Raw genomic sequence first — 13651 nt, 5'->3', positions numbered from 1 at the left:
AACTACATCAAGGTGTCAGCTGAACTGACGGCTCCCTCTGAGAAATGACTGCAGTAGGTGCCGGCAAATTGCTCCCGGATGAGCCTGGGATCTTGCCCTGCGATGGGAGATGCGGGCAGCGCCCAGCCCGAGGCGAGGACCCCAGCCACCCCCAGCCCCGCCAGTGCCTGCCCTGAGTTTCATCATTACAGAGACCCTTGTTTCGCTCCCATTTCCACCCAAAGGTCCATCACGCAGTAATAGCCCTTCAGTGTCCACAGGACTTCAAGCGCTGGCACAGACCCAGGGACGGTTCCTACTGGCAGCTCCACAACCAGGACCCTTGTTCCCTTCCAGCGGATGGCACAGTGCCTGCTGCAGCCACTATGGTCCCTCTCCCATGTCACCCAGCCCTGTTCCCCTCCCCTGACACTCCCCACGGCAACCAGGGGGTCCCAGAAGCTGAGCCCTCATCTCCTCCATCCAACGTTTTGCTCACACGACCATTCTTCCTCACCGCACTGATGCTGCCCACGGCAGCTGCTGCAGAGCTGCATTTGGGTCAGACAGCGCTGGTGGCAGCCGCCTTGTGAGCACCTGACTTGCTTCATTTTGTCTTTAATGGGACTGTCCCCAGCTCAGGGGGCAGGCGGGAGCTTCCCTGCACCCAGGGGCCTCTCGGGAGCCGCTCACTGAGGCTCTGGGAGCACCTGGAGGTGATCTGGGCTGTGCCCGGTTCTGCGGAGCCCTTTTCCTCTTCTGGTGAAAGCGTAAACAGAGCAGTGTCCTTGCAGCCATCTCCTCCCAGCGCAGATCTCGCATGAATCTGGGCTGAATCCAAATGATGTTATCTGTGGAGGAGACTGAGGATTTCCTACCGCCAGCCATTTGTGACTGGAAAAGCGGAGGCAGCCCAGCGGAACAGGAGAGGCGAGAGGGCTGGGGCTGAATGGGGAGGCCCCTCACATCCCTCTCACCCACCAGCCCCAGGTCTCACCCTCCCGCAGCTGCTCTCCCAGACACAGGGACACCAGTCCCACCGAAAATCCAGCAAAACCCCTGGGTGGCAGATCTCTGCAAGGACGGCCTGGAGCAGCCGCCCCACCCACACACCAGCAAAAGCACAGAGTGCCCCGACTGCCGGGGAAACCCTCTGCAGAGCTCCTCTCGCATCCCCAGCCTGCATCTGAAAGTCCTCCGGTCCCCACGAGCCTCTTCCTCATCGCCATTAAAAGACATCAGCTCCATGTCGTCTGCTCACTTAACATCCTTCTCCTTAACAGCATCCTCGCCCCAGGGATGTGACCTCTTCCCCAGGGCCCTCCCTGCCAGCTGCCCTGTGGCTGTCGCCTGGGGACGGGGTTTCCATCCCCTCCCGGCGCCCAGCGAGGGTCCCAGCCCAGCACTGGTGCAGCACTGGTACCGCACTGGTACCGCCACGCTGGGGAGGAGAACCTGAGAGCAGCTTTACAGCACGGATCTGCAGTCCCTCCTCTCAGCACGTATAGATGGATCCATCAGACCCTTCAGAAGAGCTAAACTACAAATACACATTCTCCTTTTAAACCAACAAATGTTTGCCTGGAATAAATCCAAACCAAGCAGAGGTTAACACGTTCCTGGGAAATACATTAAATGTAGCACACACCGGTCTTACTAATGGAGCGTAGTGATGCTCCATCTCATCCTGGATCTCTCTGATAACCATTGGAAGTCATAGTGGACTTCAGAGTAATTTGCTCAGTAACAGGCATTTAGCTTTGATGCACTTAATACGGAAAGAGAGCCGTATGAATAAGTAATTCATATCCTAAACACTTAATCTTTCCCAGCCAATTGGCACAGAGCAAGGGGAGGGTGTATCTTTTAAACCAGTAACTACTTATCACACCTTTCACTGCACAGGAAGCTGCTGGAGTTGTGATAAACATGATCAAACTATTAAACTAACAAATATCAGGCTGTGTGGTTTCCGGGAAATGGCGCCTCAAGCCAACCACAGCTGCTGCCGGCAGAGACACCGCGGTGCTTCTGCAGCTCACGGAGCGGCGGCGGGCGCAGGGGGAGGGAGCGCAAAAAGCACACGCAGAGGAACACGGTTTCCTTCAAAATGGGCAATGCAATACAATCTAAAACGTTAATGAGCTAAACTGTCAACCTGCAAACAGTTATTAATTACCAAGCGTCTCACACACCTACAGACCGGAGGAGGAAGCTGCTGACCCGCTCAGGACAGCAGCGGCAATGCTCGGGCTCTGGCCAGGAGCCTGCAAGCCCACGGCCAAAAGGCAAATCCCACCGTTTGTGAGAAAGCCCGCGGGTTCCACCTGCCTTCGCGGGTAAAGCCCCGTTCTCCTGCCGCCGCGGCCCGGCCCCGCTCCCGCACCGGCTCCCGCCGCTGGCTGTCGAGCCACACTTCCCCTTTCATAAATCACATTTTGCATTCTGAGCATGCGTCCCCTCTTCCATGCCATTTTTGTTTTCAGATAACCATTAGCTTAATTAATCAAGGGAAATGCATCTTTTCTGATTGTCTGCTCTGCCAGCTAAGGCTGGGACAGCCCCGAAACGCTTCCCAAAACACAACCCATCCCAGGGCATCCCCTGCACAGAGCGGGGTTCACCTGCCTCAGCACCTGCTGTCCAGCACCTCGGCTGCCCCTTGCACAGCCCCGCCAATGTGCAGAGCTGATTAAAACCCTCTTAAGATTCAGCACAGCTAACAGGCAAAATGTTGATTTTAATCACGGTTCACATATTTCCCCTTACTCTCTGTGCACACACCATCAGGTTTTTGGGGTCCCCATGCAGGCAGGTGAGAAGTCACAAGCACTAACCATATTGCACAAGTTTCCATTGACTTTGGAGCATCAACTGAAACCAGAAGTGAAGCGAGCTGACAGTACTAACCCTGTCCACACCGAGTTTAACCAAATAGCTGGGATGGAGCCAGCTTCCTGGTGCGAGCTCCCAGAAGCCGTTCCCAGCATTGCATGAGCACGCGGAGTAGCAGACCTGAGCTACACCAGACCAAAGCCAACATCTGTGACAAGTGTCCATGGTCAAGGTTGTTCCACTTGGGTACAAGCCTCTAGCTGAGCAAACAGCATCCACACGCACAGCGGCTGCGTTTCCTCCCAGGCTGCCTCGGAAAAGCGCTCTGGCTCTGGCACAAGAACATCTGTAGACAAGACTCGGGCTGACACAGCTCACACAGCGGCTCCTGCTGCGAACAAGCCCTGGCAGGTGACACCTGGCTGGATGCTGCCCCACCTTTCTGCTACATAATCCCCAGGATTTACTAAGAAACATTTGCCAAGATGATTTTTGTATTTATTTAAATAAAATGAAGCCTTGGAAGACTAGATTGCCCAAAAGTGGGCGGCATGAGGTGGGGTGGGTTATTTTGCCTTTGGGAGCAGCACTGCCCGGACAGACACCTGTCACACCGCAGCAGGACCCAGAGCCTGGGCACCTCACCCACGGCTTCGGGTGGCTCTAGTGTCACAACTGCAGGGCTCGTCTTACCCAAACCTATTCATTCTGCTTCTCATACAAAGAAGCATACCCCCATACACTTAACGTGCCATCAATGACAGTACTTCAACTAACAGCTCTGAAAGAGAAATCAACTTCAAGCAAAAGCCCAAGATGAGCAAGGCCGGCAACTGGGGCCGTTTGGCAAGCCCAGGGTCCGGAGGGCAGGTGCTGTCCAAGAACTCGGCTCTGCCGGGGAACAGCACGGGGAATGCCGGGGACCGAGCGCCCCCGCTGAGCCAGGCACGGCCGGCTCCAAGGCACACGGCTGGGTTGCCACCTTCACGTGAGCCGCCTGTAAAGAATGAGCCCCGCGCTGCACTTTCAATGGCCTCCAGCAATTATTAATCTAGTTCAGGGATGTCCGCAGGCTCACGTCTGCCCTCGCTCCAGCAGCACCCGGCTCCGCGCAGCCCGTTTGCTTTGGAGAACCCCGGCCCTGCAGGGAAACACCGAACCGCTGGCTCCTACGGCCTCGCTGCCCACCTGGGCAGCAGCAGAACACAGGGTGCCCTTGGCACTGCGGGCACCCCCCATCTGCACCTCTGGGGAAGATTCAGAAATATATCCCATCCACCGCACCTCAGAGCCCATTTTAACCTGCAGGTACCTGCTCTGGAGCAGCCCAGCCGCAGCCTGCCCGCACAGGGACGCCTTCCGCCCGTCCGTATGCGGTAACAAACGCACTCCAAATCCCAGTAGGTTTTGTAGAGGTTTATAGTCCTTTGCAATGATTGCATGATACATTTCTTCCCCGTGCCACAGCCCTCGGACCAGGAAGCTCCTCTGGCAGCTCGCGCTCCACCTCCCAGCAGCTGGGCTTTGCAATTCGATCTACACTAGCTGCAGAACATCAAATGCACTTTCAACATCTCCATTTAATATTTACATTCAAGCAATTAATAATTGGAAGCTTATAGTTTAGACATTTCTAATAGCAGCAATTTCTATAATAGCTTGTTTAGCTTTAGATAACGATTTTTTTTTTTTTTTTGCACATAGAAACACCACATGTGTACAGTATCAAAAAATATATACCAGGGATGGTCCTGCGGGTTGTAAGGAGGGCAAGGGGACAAGACTAACAAATGCTGAATGGTTAAAAAGGAGAACAGAAAATATTCATTTGATATAGTTTATAAGGTGATCTAGGGACTCCATAAATCTAGGCTTTATATTTCATTATATAAATACCTACAAATAAATATATTAGCGTGGTCAAAGAGCGACCAGCTTTCAGCTCAAACAATACATTTCAATAACACCACGTACAAACGGGAGCAAGAATCACTCGACAAGTTAGCACTGTTAAAATATAATACTATAACTCTGAGTAACTGGCGGGACCCATCCCCGCCGGTCCCAGTGCCGCGGTCCCGGGGAGCCCCCGACCGCGGGGCGGGAGCAGCGGCGAGGACACCCCCCACGGCAGGGACGGCCGCCGTGCCCGGTCCTGTCCCGCGTCCCCTCGGCGGGGACGGCAGGCTCGGCCGCCGCGGCGCGGGCAGGGGCACGCGGGCTCTGGGGAACGGGCACCAGTACCTTAGCGGGAGGCTTGGGGCCGCGGGCCCCGGGGTGGGCAGGCAGCTCCCACGGGGAGCAGCCGCCGTCCCACCTCACACCGTCACATACTCCTTGAAGGTCACGGTCAGGCAGTTTGCGGTCACGTCTGTGATAATTATATTCCCAAAGAAGGGCTTGAATTCCTGCAGGGACTCACCCTCCTCCTCCTCCTCTGCAGCCTCCTGGGGCTGCGGAGGCTCCATGGCCGGTTTCTCGGCGGGTGCTGGCGACACCTCCGGCTTCACCTGCGCCATGGCCAGCTCGCCCTCCGCCCGCGGTTTCACGCAGCGCAAGTCTATGGGCTCGTCCAGGTCTGAATCCAGCAGGATGACCTCTGGCTGGGCGGGCGTGGGCGGCTCCGGCCGCTCCGGGGCCGGGGGGCTGAGGCAGGTGGGGGCGCTGACGCTGCGGGAGGTCAGGCGCTTCTTGCCCGGCTCCCGCTCTGCGTGCGGCTCCGACAGGCAGCGCTTCCGCGAGCCGGGGCTGGAGAGGTTCAGTCCCATGGAGGAAGGGTTGTGCTCACAGACGGGACCCAGGGACCAGGGCACAAGGTCCGGCTTGGTGGTGAGCTGCAGAGGCTGCTCCGACAGAGGAAGGGGCAGCTCCTTGGGCAGGGGAGGCTTTGGGGGGCTTTCCTCGAGCTCTGTGGGGAGCTGCCGGCCCTCGCCCTCTGCTTTGCTCAGGGCGTTGCTGCCCACCACTCTCTCCTCCCCTGGTTTCCTCCAAGGCTCCAGCTTCTCCTCCCCACCCTTCTTAGGAGTCCTCTCCTCCGCAGCCCGCTTTCGGGGTGGCTCCCCAGACTTGATCTTCACCGCCTGCATCCCGTTCTCCATGTACTTGCTCATGACAATCACAATACGCCCGTTCTTGTTTTTGTTCTTAACAATCTTCATCTTGCCGCCAAGGCCATTGCTGGTCACCCTGTCCCTCGGGGGAGGCCCGCTACCACTAGACAGGTTCTTCTCGGCCCCATTCTTGCTCTCTGCAGTGAGGTTCTTGACTGGGCCCAGCAGGCTTTTGGCTGGGCCGTGAGTCCACTTGTCCGGGTGGGTGACCAGGGGGCTCTTGTTGCTGTCCAAGCAGGCCTGGCTCTGTGGCTCCTTGCTGCTGTGCTGGTAATGGGGCTCATACATCTTGGGGTCCGGCTGGTAGTGGTGGTGCTTCTTGCTGTTCAGCTGGTAGTAATACTTCCCTTTGCTGTGGGACTGGTGCTTCATGCCACTCTCTTTGCCATTGGGCTGGTACTGGTGGTGCTTCTTGCTGTTGAGTTCATATTGGTGTTGCTGGCTCTTGCCAGAGGAGCCGAGATCCAGCTTTGGCCTGGTGTCCACGGCAGGGTCCTGCAGCCCCGTGAGGATGTTCGAGCGGCGGGCGAAGGAGGGAAGCTGCAACACAAAGCCAAGGGCTGCAGTCAGGTAGAGCTGGAGAAGGAGGTGCCGGTGCTCCGGCAGGTGCCGAAGGCTCCGGTGAAACGCCCGCCCCTCCTGCAGCTCTCCTCACTGGACGCTGCGTCCTCGAGCAGGCAGCCCCAACCCACTCCAACTTACAGGCTGTGCATTGCTCCAGATTAATGAAGCAATGAAAAGAAGAAAAGCACCCTTCAATCAGCCGGTTGGGAACAGGGGCCAAGCAGGACCGTTGCTGCTGAGCTTGCGAGCAGCCTGCTAATGCTGCCCGGCCGCGGGCGCAGCGGGTCTGCTCTGCAGCCCCGAGGGGAAGGGGGGCTGGGATGGCGCAATGAGCTCAGCCCTGGGGCCTGGGGGTCCCCGGGGCATTGCGAGGCGCCCGGGCTGCGCGCGCGGCTCCTCAGCATGATGAAACCCGCTGAAAGCGGCTCCCTGGGGACCAGGCCACGCTGCAAACAGGCTGCCCAGGAGTTGTGGAGCTGGGGTCTACAGCGCATTTACCTGCACAACCAGCGGCTTTGGCTTGGGCCCCCGCTTGCGGTATCCCATCAGCTGCTCCTGCCGCTCCCTGCGGGAACACAGAGTCACGGCGAGGCCCGAGTAGCGGCACACAGACCCCCCGGGGTGCAGCTTCCCTGCACCCCACTCATGGTAGCTCCCGTGGTGCCAGGGACCCTACCCGGGTGCAGCAAACTGGTGGGGGGTGGCAGGAGGGGAGCCGGGCCCCGCAGGTGCGGAGCTGCAGGCCAAGGGTCTCGCAGGAAGCGGTGGGACAGGGACGCGGCAGATTCGCAAAGGCAGGAGCCGCCTGGCGAGGCAACTTCCCTGCTCCACCTCCCCCTGCTGCAGCGAGGGGCTGAAGTTTACAGTTTGCGCCAAAATACTACAGGAAATAAATGCACGGAAAAAAAAAGAGCAGAAAAAAAAAAAGCAGAAGCCCGTCCAAGCGCAGCAGCAGCAGCAGCAGCAGCGGCGGCGCCGCCTCCCCACTCCAGGCATCGAATCCCTGGGCAGGCAGGAGCGCAAGGCGCGGCGTGGGGGGAGCGCGGCGCGGGGGACCTTGAACCGGAGGCGTCGCCCGGCGGCCCCGCGCCCCCGAGCCCGAGCCCGGCCCCGTCCCGCGCCCGCCCCCGGCTCCGTGACGCAGCTGCAATTGCCGGAGCGGGCGCGGGTGCCCACCGCCCCTCCCGGCCCCCCACCCCGCCCGCCGCTCACCTGTTCTGGAAGGCGATGAGCAGCCGAGGGTCCAGGATGTTCTCCTCCGGCTCCCACGTGTTGTATCTTGCGAGAGGGGAGGAAAGCGGCCGTCAGCCGCAGGGCCCGGCCGGAGGGGCCGGGGTCCCGGGCAGGGCCGCCCCGCTGCTGGCCCGGAGCACTGGGCCCGCCCGAGAGAGGGTGTCCGGGGCTCGGGTCCCCGGGGAGGGGGATGGGCGGGAAAGCGGGGGGGCACGGGGACGAAACTGTTTATTTAGCGCAGTTATTATTCCGGAGGAATTCTAGGCATGTCATGATGAAATTTTCCAAATCCCTTTTCCCGGACCCAGGAAAGCAGCCGCGGCGCGGAGGAGGGACCCGGCCGCCGAGTCCGGAACAGCAGCGCGGACCCCCTCCCCCGCGCCCCCCCGCCGGCACTGTCATGCAAACCCCAAATACTCCGCAGCCCGCAGCGGCCGCCCTGGCTCCGCGGCCGGTGCCTCCGCCTCCGCGGGCGGCTTTCGGGGGCCGCCCGCCCGCCGCAGGCTGCGGGGCGGCGCGGGTTATTTTTGCGGTTATTCCCCCCCCTCCTCCCCGGTTCTGCAATATGGAGCCCAGCTCCCGAGGAGGGAAAGGGGGAAGGAGCCATTTTCTGGTGCACATCAGCCGCCGCCTGCCCGCCTCCCTCGGCTACCGCCGCCGCTGCCGGGCCCCGAGGCCGCTTCTCGCCGCCCGCCGCCCCGGCCGGGGCCCTTCCCGGGGCGCCGAGAGCAGCGGAGCCCCCGCTGCCGGGCCGGGCCGCCCCAACCCCGTTGCCATCCCCGCTCGGTACTCACTTGGGCGACCATCCCCTCCATTTCACCAGGTACTCGACTCTGCCCTGCGGAGCGCGGGAGGCAAAGACACGGCGTCAGCTGGACCCGCCGGCCGGCCGCCCCCCGCCGCCGCCGCCGCCGCCGCCCTCCTCACCTTTCGGATCCGCTTCTTTTCGATGCTCTCCACCGCGAAGACATGCTCCCCTACCGCCGGCAGCTCCATGCTGCAGCCAGGAGGGGCCGGGCCGGGCGTCCGCGGCCGCCGCTACAGCCGAGACGAGCTCTAGCCCCAGCAGCTCCCGCCACCGACCCGACAGACACTGAGCCCCGGCCGCCGCGGCACCGCAACCCGTGCAAATCCCGGAGCGAGACGTCAGGGAGGCGGCGCCTCCCGGGCCCGGCTGCCCGTCAACGGCGGGGCCGGGGGATTGGCGCAGACCTGCCGGAGAGCGAGGCGGGGAGGGGGCGGGCGGGGGCCGGGCAGGAGCAGCGCGGAGGGGGGAGGCGCGGGCAGCCCGGCCCCCGCCCCACGCGTGACTCAGCACGGCCCCCACGGGCCCCGGGGCTGGCGGCAGAGCCCGCGGGGCAGGTGCGCGACCCGCGCCGCCAGGGGGGGCGCCAGGCGGGGGGGCCGCCAGGAGGATGCACGGGGGCGTCCGCACGGTGCTGGCGGGGTCCCGGAGCGGGGAACGAGCCCCCGTGACGGCTCCACGCCGCGGGCTGCTCTGGGCCCACGCCCTCCGCACGGCCCGGGTCCGCCACCTTCTCCCGTGGGGCCCGGCCCGCAGCGGGAGGCCGGTGCGAGGGAGCGGCCCCGCGCACGGCCCGGCAGAGCCCTCGCCCCGCTGCCGGGTGCTGCGCTGCTCGGCGGGCCCTGAGGCTGCGGGGAGCCCGGGCTGGGGGCACCCAGCGGCGGGGACCCCCCGTTGCAAGATGGCCGGAGGGCCCGGGAGAGCGGGCCCGGGGCCGGGTGCAGGTGGCGGTAGCGGCGAGTTTCCCTCGCCCGGTGCCGGAAGCCGCAAGCAGCGGCGGCGTGCGGGGACGCCGCGGAGAGCCCAGGACGGGCGGCTTCTTGTCCGAGCGGATTAAGGGGAGCATGCTGAGGCCCACGCATGTCCGTGCCGCGGGTTGCCAGCGGGGGACCCTCAGCCGCCCTCGGCGCTGCTCCGGGAAATGTGGCGGTGCCGGAACGAAAAGTGACGTTCCCCCGGGCAGGTGGAGCGGGGCCGGCCGTGTCCGCGGCCGCTCCGAGCCACGCCCCGGCCACAGGACGACGCGGCGCGCGGACACGCGTGGGGCTGTTCCCGGCAGGGGATGGTGCCGCGTGGAACCCCCAGACCCTCCCGGGGATCTCAGCGCCCGGGGCTGAGCTCGGTTCCCGCAGGTGCGGGGCTGCGCCTCCGAGCCGCTGCCGGGGAACGGGGACGCTCGGGGCGCCGTGGAGGGGACCCCCGGCCAGGGCGAGACTGAAACCACCGCACCCGGTGCGCAGCCCCCGCCCGGGCTCTGCCGGCCCTCGGACGGGGCGGCCGGTCCCCGTGGAGCAGGGACTCCCGTGCCAGGGCTGCCCGCGGGGCTCCCGGTAACTCTTGCCGGGTGCGGGAGCGGCGGGGCTGAGCCCGAGCGGCACCGGGGCCCGGAGCAGCTCTTCTGCTGGCTGTCGGGAACCAGCTCCCGGTCCCCCCCGGGGCCGGTCCGTCCCCAGCCCGCCGCATCCCCGCGGCTCCGCCCGGTAGCCGTGTCCCCGGGCGGGACGGCCCCGGCCGGCAGCCGCCTGCGCTTTCGGGGGCCCTTCCCGGGCCCGGAGGTGCGGGGGCACCAGGGAGGCACCGCTGAATGTCACCGCGCCGGAGACCATAACAAAGACGCAGCCGCCGCGATCGTAGAGCCGAGCCAATAAAAAGCAAACTGATATTACAATTTTGATTTCCCTGGAGGGCTGAAGGGGCTTAATGTAAGAATTATTATCCATTGTGAACAGCAGCCGAAAGAAAGCCCAGGCAGGAAGATTTAAATTTTTTTTTAACTTAGCGGTTTTCCTAAGAAACATACATTCATTCAAATTTATGCCAGCGGAGTTTGTTAACCCTCCCCTTTGACATTTCAAGCTTCTCCTGTTGCCAGAGGAGACAAGCCGAGCACAAACCACTAATGCTTGCAATAAAACTAAATGCCCAGGGACAAGCGCGATTTGGTGCAGTTCCCCTCCGCACTGGGGAAGCTGCGGAGCCTCCAGCCCGCGGGGCTGCGCGCTCAGCCCGGCGGGAGCGGCCGCTGGGAGCTCAGGGGCTGCCCGAATAGGTACAAAATAGATATATCTTAAACATGCGATCGGGCATCCCGGGAAGCTCCGTAGGATCCGCCTGGGGAGCAGTACGAGAGGCCTCTGATGAAATATGCTATTAAAAAAAAAAGTGAAAGTGACACTGAAAACCCATATTAAAAGCATTTTAATCGTTGCCTGGCTTGTGGCTCCTATAGCTCAGCACCAGCTCCTGTCCTGTAGGTTTCTGCAGGATGTTCATCTGCTTTCTGTTACCGGGCTGATTGCACATGATTTGCAGTAATGATTGTAATGGTGGTGATTTTCTATCTCCCACCTTGCTCAGATAGCAGCAGTTCGTGAACTGATACGTCTTTTCCTTTGTCAATTTGAAAGAGGACACCTTATTTGAACCACATAAAATAGCCTAAATAAGAAAAGCAGGAAATGTTTCTAACTGCTGCCTCTTCTTGGCTGCTCGGGGCATATCACAGGGATGAGAAAAGAAAAAGGGTTTCCAACCAAAAGAAACAAGAGGCAACCACTGCCTTTTAAAGCCAAGATAGCAGTTCTTTAGTACCATGTACTTTGTTTGTGATTTACCCGTTTATAAGGTAGGTACAAGGTGCAAATCCACATTCTGTGGACATTCTTCCCCTCTGCCACACACCTGTGCAAAAATTCAGGGTCCTGTTTGTGCGCAGAGCGCAACGGATGGGGGCAGAGGAACAGGCAGATGGGCAGAGCGAGTGTGGCGCTCCGGCCACCCGGCCAGGGCCTGATCCTGAGCGGGGGCTGCCAGGGTGCAGCTGTAGGACAAAACCTCCAACAGCCAGAGACAGATGGGCTTCCTGCAGGTGCTCGGAAGAATACCGAGGCAATTTCCCCTCAAATACTGGCTGGCCCGGTTCCCTCCTATTACCCAGAGCTGATGTCTGTCTAGGTTTAGCCTTTTCATCATTATTTATAAAGTTCTTACCCCAGAGACAGAGCCAGCTCTCTGGGTTGGGTTCTGCCTCTCCAAAACACAACATGCTCTGCTTCCCCTCACCTCGAGCACCAGGAGCTCCTGCAGACCTGCTGCACGTTTGCTATCAAGCAGCACTGATTACACATGCCATCATTTCTGATGTTGCTCATTAGTCTGTATCATTATTAGCAATTCAAACCAGTAATTCTTTTTCAGCTGTGATCCTCCAGTTCCACCTCAAAGGCTCCAAGGCTGCAGTTTGGGTGCTCAGCTTTTCCTCCCATCCAGCCCAGCAGGGCCAATGGCTCCTCCTGGAGCCCCGACAGGACGGGAACACACCAGGCTAAGCACCAAGCAATAACAGAAAGTTAATTCACGAATAGTCACAGCATTTCGCTCAAGGCCGCTCCCGCGGGCGGCCAAGCACGGAGCGTGCACTGCTCCCGCACGCGCTGGCCTTGGAGCCGGGGGAGGGCACGGCCCCATTCATTCCCACCTGCCCGCAGCCTTGGCCCACCGGGCTCCTGGGTTCGCCCTCTGCTTCTGTCAGCCCTGCCTTGCATTTGAAGTCGTGGCCAGTCTGAGAACTGGATTATAACACAGCCCTTGCTGAGCTCAGCACTGTGCTGGAGAACAACAGAAAAAGAAGGTGAGTAGGTAGGCTTGGGAAAACAAACCAACCAACCAACCCCACAACAACCCACAAAAAATAAAAGCCACCCACCCAATCAATAGGATGCCACGAGGTAAGATGCACACAATGAAACCCTATTCCAGGTTGCCAAGGCAAATCTGTCAATAGAGTATTGAACAAGCAAATCTGACTCGCAATTATTGTCTCCTTCTAAATATAAGCTGCCCCTTCGCCTCGCAGTTCAAAGCCAGTGCTGGTGCTGAGAAGCTCAGCGAATGCTGGCCCCAGCTGTTTCAAAATGGTGAGGGAACAGTCGTCTCTGCTGGAAGCTGGGCTGGAATTCACTCCAACGTGCTCTGAAAACCCCTGGAGCGTCCCCACCACCTTCGCTCCCGCAGCTGAAGTGACACGTGCCCTGCCCCCCTGTAACCGGCTTCCTAAAGCAGCAAAAACCCCTTTGCAAACTGTTTCGGTAAAACGTAGAGGACAGTGGAGCACAAGAGTATTTTCAGACACTGCTGCAGAAAGAAAACCAGGGCACAGAGCGCCCAGCGTTCTGTGACACTCAGGAAAGCGTCGTAAAGAGTCTGAGCACCCAAAGCTGGGACTGTCAGTGTGGACCAAGCACCGTGGCCTTAAAGGCAAATACCGCACAGGAGCTGCCAGCAGGAGCTGCCGCCACCGGTCAGAGGCAGCAGTGGGAAAATCCAGAGGCAAAACCATCCTGAACTGGGTCATCACGTGGAAATTTAAATGGCTTCACAAGTACATGGCTGCAGTTGCTGCAGGGCCACATTAGGTGAATTCTCTTTGCTGGCACTGCTTCCAGCACAAACCAGGAGAGGCTGCGTGCAAAATCCCCAGGAAGGGGACACCTGTGAGGAGTACACACGGCGCTTCCACAGCGGTTTAACAAAGCACCGCGGAGCCTGCTTTTGCTTGGCTGATGCCGGGGCCGAGATGCCGGATGTGCGCGGCACCGTTGCCCAGAGCAGCTGTTCTGGGCAGGCTGGGGTCCCGTCTCCCACGTCCCCGCCGAGGTGACAGCGCCGCTCCACAGAGCCGCAGCCAGCACGGACAGCGCTGCGCCCAACAGCAGCTTCTCAAGGGACTGCAGCCCCTGGGGGCCCAGGTGGGAATAACCCCCCTCCCCAGGGCCCTTTTCTGCTGTGCCTTCCCCCCAGCCTCAGGCATGGGTGCTGGGAAGAGAGCCTTGGAGACCATCTGTCTTTAATCTTCTTAGAGTCGGGAGAAATTCAGGGTAAAAGGCCCTGAAGTCCCTCTGTCCCT

At 60.5% G+C, this 13651-nt stretch overlaps 1 protein-coding gene across 2 annotated transcripts; it reads right to left on the bottom strand.

Annotated features, from left to right (window-relative positions):
* Positions 1-787: 787 nt before the first annotated feature.
* On the bottom strand, positions 788-9013 carry CBX4 (chromobox 4). 2 transcript variants are annotated; one of them, XM_080356468.1, is made up of 6 exons: positions 8649-9013; positions 8516-8559; positions 7701-7766; positions 6987-7053; positions 4127-6464; positions 788-830 (listed from the first exon to the last, which is right to left on the bottom strand). In XM_080356468.1, exons 1-5 carry the CDS (start codon positions 8715-8717, stop codon positions 5133-5135), a joined length of 1578 nt encoding a protein of 525 aa, XP_080212594.1. In that variant the 5' UTR covers positions 8718-9013; the 3' UTR covers positions 788-830; positions 4127-5132. The 2 variants fall into 2 exon arrangements, with proteins under 2 accessions (XP_080212594.1, XP_080212595.1); XM_080356469.1 differs by lacking the exon at positions 7701-7766.
* Positions 9014-13651: the final 4638 nt, after the last annotated feature.

This window comes from Nesoenas mayeri (assembly GCF_963082525.1).
Source record: "Nesoenas mayeri genome assembly, chromosome: 19".
In the NCBI taxonomy this organism is placed as follows: domain Eukaryota; kingdom Metazoa; phylum Chordata; class Aves; order Columbiformes; family Columbidae; genus Nesoenas; species Nesoenas mayeri.
Note: the sequence above shows the minus strand (reverse complement) of the source record. Positions and strands in the feature narration are given on the sequence as shown.